General features: G+C 43.1%; 1 protein-coding gene across 1 annotated transcript in view; it reads left to right on the top strand.

The window, feature by feature from the left end:
* The first annotated feature begins 2,250 nt into the window (after positions 1–2,250).
* The window catches only part of ARPC1A (actin related protein 2/3 complex subunit 1A), a 32,481-nt gene continuing 23,182 nt past the window's right edge, over positions 2,251–11,549 (top strand). The window contains exons 1-2 of the mRNA XM_032872662.1: positions 2,251–2,384; positions 8,569–8,661. Of these exons, the coding sequence (XP_032728553.1) occupies positions 8,598–8,661 (64 nt within the window). The 5' untranslated portion in view covers positions 2,251–2,384; positions 8,569–8,597. The remainder of the gene's footprint in view (positions 2,385–8,568; positions 8,662–11,549) is intronic.

Genomic DNA, 11,549 nt, shown 5'->3' with positions numbered 1-11,549 from the left:
TAACCAATGTAAGATACAAAATGGAGGGAGACGTGAATCTGGTTGGCTCAATTGGTAGAGCATGAGACTCTTGATCTCAGGGGTCATGAGTTTAAGCCCCACATTGGGTATAGAGATTACTTTAAATTTTTTTCTAAAAAGTGGGGCAGCTGGGTGGCTCAGTCAGTTAAGCATCTGCTTTCAGCTCAGGTCAGCATCCCACAGTGCTGGGATCAAGCTCTGCATCAGGCTCCCTGCTCTGCAGGGAATTGGCTTGTCCCTCTCCCTGCTGTTCCCCATGATTATGCTCCCTATCAAATCAATAAATAAAAATCTTTTAAATTTTTTTTTTTAAAAATGGAGGTAGACTGGCAGTAAGTGTTCATTGTCCAGGTGGGGCTCAAGGGAGAACCAACCTTCTTACCACCCCCCCCAAACCACATTCCAGATACTAAATCAAGGCCCTCCTGAGCAGATGGAATCTTTAGGCCTTTGCAAACATGTAATCTTTCTGACCTATGATTGGGTACTTTCCTGATGTATCTATGTAAGCCCTTTCTCCCACTCATAACTGGTAGTAACCTCTGTGTTCTTTGAAAACCCAGATTGTTTATTTCATTCATTCACAGTTTCATTCAACAAATATTAAGTAGAATCTTCCAGGTTTAAGTCATTGTGTATTTCCTTGTACTTAAAATTATGTGTGAACTACTATTACCCTAGCTTCTGGGCTCCTTGAGGACAGAAAGCTCTTACCCAACCCTTGTGTACATTTCTTGAAATGCTTAACACAAATCTTGGCATTTGGTGAGTACTCATTAAATACCTGATAACTTGAAGTTTGACCAAATTCCAATTCAATCCTGTTCCTATTCCACTGAATCAATAAGGCAAACAAAATCATTTCATGACTGTATACAACCCTTCACTTCCTCCCATTTCCCATTTCTAAGTACCACCTTCCCTGGAACTAATTTTTTAAAAGAGAATCCTCATTTGGGATACTAGATGAGTGTCATTAGGCATGTAAAAAAAAACAAACACTAAAAACAACTCACCCTCCTTGTAACTCCAGTGGCTCTTATAACCAGGGCATGAGGTAATGGAAATGCTCTGGACCATGTATCAGGAGGCCAGTCCTGGCACCAACTTGTAGCAACACCTTCATCGAGGTCTATGGATCTTTGTGTTATTCTCATCTACCCTAATTATAAACTCCTTCAAAGAAGGAACTGTTTTTTGTGAAGAAGTGGGATCTAAATAGTTGGTATTTTGACTCCAGATACCAAATCTACATACTTCTGGATTAGTTCATGTAACCTGCAGACACATGAGGATCTCTGCTGCCATTTGTGCTGTCCTTCCTGGGCCAAGATACTGTCACTGGGAGGGAGGTAATTAATTTAAAATGGTCTTTCTCCTCTCTCCATCTGTTCTCCACCTCCCTAGGTCCAAAAACTTTGTGGCCATGGGACAAAATAAAACCAATTTACTTCCAGTGTATTCGTGCTCCTTGGGCAGCTGGGTTAACTAACCCTACAAAACAGAGCGTGACTCTGAGATGAGGAATGTGACTTCACTTTTGTGAACATCACCTTCTGAGCAAGCACTGGGGTCAAGCTTGAAAGCCACAAGAGGCACTCTGTTGGGGACCTGCAGTGGCCTCAAACGAAAGGAGTGCTGCTCCGGGATTTCTGTGGGTTCAGGGGAGCCAAGTCCAGCAGGAAGTGGGGTTCAGAAGCCTCAACTGTACAGCAAGCACAGTCTCCACGTGTTTGTGGGGCTGGGAGGGGGAGATGAATTCCCTCAACTCCTCTGTCCTATGGCGCCATTTTGGGAGCAGGGAACATGTGATTCCGATCGAAAAGAGGTCGAGAAGGTTCCTCGGGGAGGATCTCAGAGGCTTTCCACAGAAGGAAACTGGCTTTGAAGAGGGAAACTTCTCCCTGAAGGGAGAAAAATGTAGTCGTTCGTCGGGTCCCGTGGCTGGAAAGGGCCTCAGTTCTAATTCGTTTTCTGACAAAAGCACTTGTGGAAAGCGCCAAGGCTCCACACCTCGGTCCGCGAGGCTGAGAAAACTTTCTGAGGAAAAGAAGAAGCCATCCACGCTGCTTCGCCACCACCTTCGAGCCGGTGTGCGACACCCCTTTGCAAGGGGGCGCTCAGAACCTCGGACCCTCCCCTCGCCGCACCCGCGCGGCACTCGGGCCGCGCTCCCAAGCTAAGCGCGTGCGCAAAGAGCCGCGCGACCGCTCCGCGCAGGCGCCGTGGCCATTTCCGGGATCTGTCAGCCGCTCCCTCTGGGCCTCGGTCCTCCGCCCGCGCCCGCCGGAGCCTGTTCGCGTCGACTGACCAGAGTCCGCGAATTCGCCGCTCCGAGCAGGTCCGCACTGCCCGGATCCCAGGTAAGGGACAGCAGGGCGAGCTCCTGGCCCTGTCGACCGCCATTGGGCCGGCTTCGCACCGGAGTTGAACCCGCGGGGGCGGTGAGGCGGGGGCATAGGCCGCTGGGCTCAGGGGCGGGCCGGGTCTCCTGGCCCGGCCTCCGGTGGGGGCGGGGGATCCCCATTCTCCGTGGGGCCCGCTGAGCCCCTGGGGTTCCCACACACATAGATCGCTTCTCTCCAGATTTTCCAGCTCCGAGCCTGCTCGGTGCCAGAATTAGCGGCTTCTTCACCTGCGCTTCTTAGCCCCGTTTGCTCCTCTATGATGGGCGTTTATCACAATCTGTAAAATTGTAGTAAATGAGATGCCCTTCCCCCTCGTCGAGCTTCGCGACGAACGTTCCTTTCTTTAGCATCTAGAATAATAGGTACTGCGCGGTGGGCGACCCTGGACGGTCCCGGTCCTGTCTAGGGGAGCCCTCAATCTTTGAGCTCTTGCGGGGACTGGGGGGCGTTCCTGAACTTGAAAGACCCTCCCCAGAGTTCTTTAAGCTTCCTCCGCTCGAGTGCCGCCTTCTCTTAAGTCAGTAACGCACAAACCCGCCCCTGCTCTCTCCGTGGGGCCTTTTATGTACCCTCTTTCACGTTCCAGCCCCTCCAATAGGACAGCCCCTATTCCAGTCCCGGCACCACCACTTCTTTGGGAATATTGCTTCTTAGAGTCCCTGTTTCCTCGTCTGCAGTAGGAAGGTTCTTAGGGCTTTTTTTTTTTTTTTTTAATCAAGTGAGCTTATTTGCATTAATTGCCTAGAATAGTACCTGGCCCAGAGTAGGTGCTTAATAAATACTAGCTGTTCCTACTGTTCTGAGGATTCTGTTCATATGTATCTTCTCGTCCTTTCCTAACCTCGCCCCCCGCCCCACCTCTGCCCAGACAGGAGGACCAGGAAAGTGTCAGATGTTATTTATGTGTCTGGCCCTATCCCTGTACTTAACTACACTGCTGGGAACATGGTAGACACTTAATAAATTGTAGCTTAGAATCTTTGATTAGAAAGCCATCTGTTCTCATACTGCAACTCTGGAACTTGAAGGAAATGTTAACCTACTTTTATCTACTTCAACTCATTGGCTGAATTACTGAAGTTAAACTAGTTCAGCTCTTTTCTTTTTTAAATCAATTTTTTAAAAGATTTTATTTATTTATTTGACAGAGAGAGAGAGAGAGATCACAAGTAGGCAGAGAGGCAGGCAGAGAGAGAGAGGGAGAAGCAAGCTCCCTGCTGAACAGAGAGCCTGATGAGGGCCTCATTCCCAGAACTCTAGGATCATGACCTGAGCCACCCAGGCGCTCTTAAATCAATTTTATCTCACCTTTTGGTTTCAGGTAGGTCCTGGGTTTTTCAGGTATCTAAGGAAAAAGGAGAGGGTATCAGTCTGGAGGGTGTTTTTACCCTGTCAGGGAGTGGGTGTAACTGGCTGCTTCCTACCATAGTATTCAGAAACCTTCCAAGGTTAATTTATCTACTTATCACAATTAAAGGAGGGGATTATCTTGGAAAAATAAAACACTTGCTTGGAATAAGAGTGCTGTGTTTTGATCTAGTTAACTAATCCTATGCTGAAACAAATTCTGCATAAAGAAGTTTAAAGTGATCTGCCAGTGAGGCTGGTGCCTGGCATCGAAACCTGTCTCAGAATGTTGTGGAGGGTGTGGTGACCTTGTTGGAGTACCTGGGATTGCTGGGTTGGGTAATGAGAGCAATTAGAAACTGGATGAATCACGGTGTTGGAAACTGATCCTAAACAAGGAACTTAAATCTTCACTGTACAAATACTTTTAGGCTTCAGGGCCAAGAATTCAAAATGTATGTAGACATTTCCAGGTTCAGAGGATAATAACTAGTCTGTACTTCTAGATATGGTTCAGAAGCTTTGGGTCAAAGGACGAGAGGGAACTAACTCAGCATCACTTCTGAGCTACGCTTTGTACTACACGTTTTCACATGTTATCTCATTTAATCCTCATACCTACAGCGTTGGGATGTCAGTGACATGTCCGTTTTACTTTTTTTTTTTTTTTTAATGAGATTTAGAGCTGTTAAGTGACCTGCGATGGGTTTCATAGCCAGTATGTGATCAAGCCGAGATTCAAACTCAGGTCCCCTTGGCTCCAGAGGCCATGGCAACCATACATCAGAATGACTGTACTCAAAGTGATAGATAAAAAAAGGAGTTGGGTTGTAGGGCGAGTGCCTGGAATCATACTATAAATCATTATAAGTCATTTTTTCTCTCAGTGCTCTACAATAAGACCTTAACAATAGAAGCTGGTCAAATTTCATGTCACCACATTTATTGTCCCTTTTTCTCTTACCTACTCTCATTAAGACAAAAGTTTTCAGGTGTCACTTAAATATTAGAGTTTAGAATTAGAATTATCATGCTGGGCGCCTGGGTGGCTCGGTGGGTTAAGCTGCTGCCTTCGGCTCAGGTCATGATCTCAGGGTCCTGGGATCGAGTCCCACATCGGGCTCTCTGCTCAGCAAGGAGCCTGCTTCCCTCTCTCTCTCTCTCTCTCTGCCTGCCTCTCCATCTACTTGTGATCTCTGTCTGTCAAATAAATAAATAAAATCTTAAAAAAAAAAAAAAAAGAATTATCATGCTATAACAGAAAGTATCTTTTTCTTGGGACAGAATTCATGCTATTACTCTCCTGCACTCACTGAGTTTGATGAATACAGACTCTGTTTACTGGGTGCCTTATAAATTTGACAAACGAGTGTTGTACTCTACAGACTTTAAATATCTACATGATTATAAATGAAGTACAGGTCTGAGTGTATCTGCACATATGGAACTTGAATGATATAACAAACTTAGAAATGCAATTTTAGAAAGTAATTATGCCATTATGAAAATGTTTACCTCTTTTGAAAGCTTTGCTACTTTGCTTAAACTGAGTTGAGGGATGCTTGGCTGGCTCAGTCAGTGGAGAATGCAATTTTTTTTTTTTTAGATTTTATTTGTTTATTTGACAGAGATCACAAGTAGGCAGAGAGGCAGGCAGAGAGAGAAGGGAAGCAGACTCCCTGCTGAGCAGAGAGCCTGATGTGGGCCTCGATCCCATGATGCTGGGATCATGACCTGAGCCAAAGGCAGAGGCTTAACCCACTGAGCCACCCAGGTGCCCCGGAGCATGCAATTCTTGATCTCAGGATTGTAAATTCAAGTTTCACTATGAGTGTAGAGATTACTTAAAAATAAGTCTTTAGGGGCGCCTGGGTGGCTCAGTGGGTTACCTCTGCCTTTGGCTCAGGTCGTGATCCCAGCATCCTGGGATCGAGCCCCACATCAGGCTCTCTGCTCGGCAGGGAGTCTGCTTCCCTTCTCTCTCTGCCTGCCTCTCTGCCTACTTGTGATCTCTGTCTGTCAAATAAATAAATAAAATCTTAAAAAAAAATGTCTTTAAAGAAAAGCTGGTTAAAGAATGAGAACGTCTTTGCAACTGTTCCTTTTTTAACTATACATGAAATAACATGCTTTTATTGTGTGTAGTCATGTTGAATTATTTGTAGGCCAGTTTTGTTTTAATTAACAAATGAGCCTTTAAAATATGGCTTTTGAACTAAATTGCTTTTAATTGAGATATTTGTGACAGGGTACGTTATTTTGAGTAACTGTGAGTAAAAGCTGTTGTGAAGGGTGAGTATCTGATATCAGCTGTAAAGAGAGAATCATGCAGTGAGCATCTGGAAGTTTTAAAAAAAAACACATTAAGCAGCCTCATTTGAATTCGTTTAAAACTTTTTTTTTTTTTAATTTCCAGGTAGAGGCTGGTTTTCTTTACTTGTGAGTTGCAGTTTGCTTTCTAGAACATGTAAGAGTAAAAAACCAGTGACCTAAATATCTTCACTTTAGAGTAGACTATGAAACACTGACATTTCTCTGCCAGTTTAAGGTATCATATGTTTTATTTAAGGGTGCACTTCATTTCTTTTTGACTTTTGGATTCCTTTACAACAATTAACAGAGACATTTCTTCTGCCTTCCACTGAGATTGATTTCTGTTTTGTCTGCTGAACTTTGTTCACTTCATAACCTGCTGTCCTTTCCATTCATTTCCTATTTACATCCAAATTCCTGTCTACATTGCACTCTCCACCCTAGGTTAAAGACTTGTACTGAAATGTATTGAAACTTCAGAGTGTTGTGTATTTAAAGTTGTATTTACAGTATTCTAAGAGGGGTTTGTGGGTGGTTCAGTGGGTTAAAGCCTCTGCCTTTGGCTCAGGTCATGATCCCAGGGTCCTGGGATCAAGCCCTGCATCGGGCTCTCTGCTCCACGGTAGCCTGCTTCCTCCTCTCTGCCTGCTCCCTGCCTACTTGTGATCTCAGTCTGTCAAATAAATAAATAAAATCTTAAAAAAAAAAAAAATAGGGGCGCCTGGGTGGCTCAGTGGGTTAAAGCCTCTGCCTTCAGCTCAGGTTATGATCCCGGAGTCCTGGGATTGAGCCCCACAGTGGGCTCTCTGCTCAGCGGGGAGCCTGCTTCCTCCTCTCTCTCTGCCTGCCTCTCTGCCTACTTGTGATCTCTGTCTGTCAAATAAATAAATAAGTAAAATCTAAAAAAAAAAAAAACCTTAAAAAAAAGTATTCTAAGAATGTCTCTTAGAAATGATAGAGGAGGATCTGGCTGCTTTTTAAAAAAAGATTTCCCTTATTTCAGGTCATAGTTGCCTCTTTGGATCTAGATTTGGATATCTATGAAATAGAGAATTTTATTTGATTTTTAATTTAACGATGTTTCACAGATTCCTGCTTTTCATTTTCAGTAAAAAGTTTAAAGAGCAATGTAACACCTGATTAGTATACTCTTTGTGTAGATTTTCCAGTTGTTAACATTTTGCCAAATTTGCGCTTTATATTGTATAATCTACCTGTTGTCCTGAAGTACTGAAAATAAATTACAGAAATCATGACACTTCATCCTTAAACACTTCACATCTTTATCTCCTCAGTTAGTACACGCTATCTAATGGCAAACAGTTGCAGTTAAGACATTGGAAATAGGGGCTCCTGGGTGGCTCAGTGGGTTAAGCCTCTGCCTTCGGCTCAGGTCATGGTCTCAGGGTCCTGGGATCGAGCCCCGCATCGGGCTCTCTGCTCGGCAGGGAGCCTGCTTCCTCCCTCTCTCTGCCTGTCTCTCTGCCTACTTGTGATCTCTGTCTGTCAAATAAATAAATAAAATCTTCAAAAAAAAAAAAAGACATTGGAAATAACTCCATATTGTTATGTAATATGTAGTACAAATTCATATTTTCCTTATTGTACCAAATATGTCTCCTATGGCTATTATAAAAATAGATTGCAATCAAGTGTCATTTGTCGAATTTGATTTTCATAGCTCTTTTAATCTAGAACAGTCTGCTTCACACCCGTTGCCTTTTATGAATAATAGTCCAGGCCAGTTGTTTTCTAGGATAGCATATATATATTCTGGTTTGAACTTTTTACTCCCCCTTTGTGTTATTTGACTCATTCTACTCCCCTTTATTTCCTCAAAACTGGGAAGTAGGTCTGGGTCTTGATTGGATTTAAATCAAATATGTGTGGCAGATACTTGTTAGGTGGGTTGGCCGTATTACCAGGTTTCTCCAGGATAGTCCTGTGACCTGTTGTCACAACATAATTAATAATGCCCCTTTCTGCTTTCTTAAACATTTTCTGGTCTGGATGATAAATTAAGTAGTCACTATTTTTAAGTGATGATGTGTGTACTTTGTTTCCTCCCATTGGGAAGCCCATCAGATTAGATTGTTCCAGTCTTTTCAATAATAAGTTTGATCCCTTGGTAAGATGGTGACTGCCAGAATTTTTTTTTGTTGTTAAGGCTCATTTTTCTCTCTTTGAAATTAGTAAATAATCTGTGGGGTGATAATTTGAGACTCTGACTATCCTGTACCCCAGTAGTCTTTAACTCATGGTTTTGGAGTCCCTTGATGACCCTTGACAGAATAAACTGTACATTGGTACATTGGTAGTTACAGTGCTTGTTGTATATAAATGATTTAGTTTTGACATTGAGATTGATTTTTTTAATGGGACAGTAATGTTTTATTCATCCCCAAACATTTTGGAATCCCCAGATAACTTAAATGTGTGTTGCCTGCCTTTTAAATGCTTTTTCTGTTGTTTATTACAGCTTTCTATCCTTTGAAAACACTAAGAATAATGTCCCTACATCAGTTTTTACTAGAGCCAATCACCTGTCATGCCTGGAACAGGGATCGTACCCGTAAGTATGCTATTACTTTTACTCCTTTATTTTGGTGCCTTTGATATTTTTATGTGTAAGCACTTTTTTAGGGACCACATATTTGTGTCACGTGTGAAAAGGGCATGGCCATGGATTCGGCAGGAAACTAGGTCAGTTGTTTGGTTTATAGATAAGAGAAACCAAGGTCTAGAGTTTCCAGTGGAAAGACTTTCTACTGGTTAATGTCAGAGCCATTGCTAGCATCTAAGCCTTCTGGCTCTGTGTCCATATCTTTGTCTACAGCACCAGTTGGAGGATGGTTTATATCAGAGGCATCTTTGATTGGCTTAAGAGCCTAGGGTTTGGGGCACCTGGGTGGCTCAGTGGGTTAAGCCTCTGCCTCCGGCTCGGGTCATGATCTCAGGGTCCTTGGATCGAGCCCTGCATTGGGTTCTCTGGTCAGCAGGGAGCCTGCTTCCCCCCTTTCTCTCTGCCTGCCACTCTGCCTACTTGTGATCTCTATCAAATAAGTAAATAAAATCTTTGAAAAAAAGAAGATAAAAGAAAGAAAAAAGAGCCCAGGGTCTGGAATGGTTGTGTAGTAATGTGACAGTCTTCCAGTATTTAGTCAGAATACTAAGACCTAGAAGTAAGCCATTATAGAGATGTATAGTTTACCCCTGATGTGTTAAGAGCAATATTAGCTAGTGTTTACTGTATTATTTGTAATAAGCTTGAGTTTCTAGTTTTCTACCTCCAACCAACTAGAAAAGAATGGAAAAGACTCTTAGAAGTAGACACAGGAGGCACCTGGTTGGCTTAGTCGTTAAGCAGCTGCCTTCGGCTCAGATCATGATCCCAGGGTCCTGGGATTGAGCTCCTCACTGGGCTCCCTGCTCAGTGGGGTGCCTGCTTCTCTCTCTCCCTCTGCCTGCTGCTTCCCCTACTTGAGTGTGTGCAGCCGCGCACGTGCACTCTCTCTCTCTCTGACAAATAAATAACAATCTTTTAAAAAAGAAGAAAAAGTAAGCATAGTACAGCAAGCAGAGTTACAGAATATGGAAGAAGGAGGCCAAAAGAAAACCCTTAAAACAGAGACAGAAGCATAGTAGTGTGCCCGTGAGTTACTTTAAAAATTAAATTATATTCTCTGTCTTCTTTAAAATAAAGCTTTATCGGGGTACCTGGGTGGCTCAGTCGGTTAAGCATCTACCTTTGGCTCCAATCATGATCCCAGGGTCCTGGGTTGGAGCCCCAAATCGGGCTCCTAACTCAGCAGAGAGTCTACTACTCCCTCTTCCTTTGCCGCTCTCCCTCCACTTACGCTCTGTCCCTCACTTTCTCTCAAATAAATAAAATATTCTTGGAAAAAGAAAAATAAACTTTATTGAGATAAAATTCACATAAAATTCACCCTTTTAAAAGATATGTCAGCAGTTTTTAGTAGTATATTCACAGTTATGTAATAATACCACCATCTAGTTTCAGAATATTTTCTGTCACTCCAAAAAGAAACTCTGTACCCATTAGCAGTTATTCCCAGTTTTGCTCAAAACTTCCAGCCTTAAGCAACTACTCATCCATTCTGTCTGCATGGATTTGCATATTCTGGACATTTTGTGCAAGTGGTGTCATACGATATGTGGCTTTTTGCATCTAGCTTCTCTCACTGACCGTTCTGTTTTCAAGGTTTATCCATGGTATACCATGTGTAGGTACTTCATTACCTTTTATGGCTGAATAATACTCTATAGGCATATCATATTTTCTTTTCTTTTCTTTTTTTTTTAAGATTTGTCTATTCTGGGGGCCCCTGGGTGGCTTAGTGGATTAAAGCCTCTGCCTTCGGCTCAGGTCATGATCCCAGGGTCCTGGGATCGAGCCCCACATCGGGCTCTTTGCTCAGCAGGGAGCCTGCTTCCTCCTCTCTCTCTGCCTGCCTCTCTACCTACTTGTGATTTCTGTCTGTCAAATAAATAAATAAAATCTTAAAAAAAAAGATTTGTCTATTCTGGAGAGAGTGCATGCACATATGCAAGTTGGGGGAAGGGCAGAGGGAGAGAATCTTCAAACCCGACACCCTGCTGAGTGTGGAGCCTGATGCAGGGCTCAGTCTCACAGCCCCCGAGATCATGACCTGAGCTGAAATCAAGAGCTAGATGCTCAGTCTGCCGAGCCACTCAGGCAGCCCCTAGACATACTGTAAGTTTATTCATCAGTTGGTGGACATTTGGGTTGTTGCCACTTTTTGGCTATTACAAATAACGCTGCTGTGAACATTCCATGTACCAGTTGGTTTTTTGTTTTGTTTTGTTTTCTTTAAGATTTTATTTATTCATTTGACAGAGATCACAAATAGGTAGAGAAGCAGGCAGAGAGAGAAGAGGAAGCAGGCTCCCTGCTGAGCAGAGAGCCCGATTTGGGGCTCGATCCCAGGACCCTGAAATCACGGACAGAGCCGAAGGCAGAGGCTTTAACCCACTGAGCCACCCAGGCACCCCTATGTACCGGTTTTTATGTGAATATATGTTTTCAATTTTCTGAGTTTATACCTAGAAGTTGAATTCCTGGGTCATATAGTAACTCTGTGGACCATTTTGGGGAGCTGCCAGTCTGCTTTCCCAAAATGGTTGTGCCATTTTACATTTTCAGTAGTAGTGTATGAAGGTTCCCATTTGTCTGTGTCCTTGTCAATACTTGTTATTGTTTGCCTTTTATATTTTAGCTATGTACCCACTATATTCTAATAGATATAAAGTAGTATCTCAATGTAGTTTTGATTTGCATTTCCCCGTTTATGATTAATGATGTTGAGCATCTTTTCACATGTTTATTGGCTATATACCTTCTTTTGGAAAAATGTCTATTTAGATCCTTTGCCTTTTTTAAAAATTGGGTTGTCTGTTCATTGTTGAGTGGTAAGAGTT

This window comes from Lontra canadensis, unplaced genomic scaffold (assembly GCF_010015895.1).
Source record: "Lontra canadensis isolate GAN:19392208 unplaced genomic scaffold, GSC_riverotter_1.0 scaffold45, whole genome shotgun sequence".
NCBI classification, from domain to species: Eukaryota; Metazoa; Chordata; class Mammalia; order Carnivora; family Mustelidae; genus Lontra; species Lontra canadensis.
The sequence above is the reverse complement of the archived record's forward strand: the minus strand, read 5'-3'. Positions and strand labels throughout refer to the sequence as shown.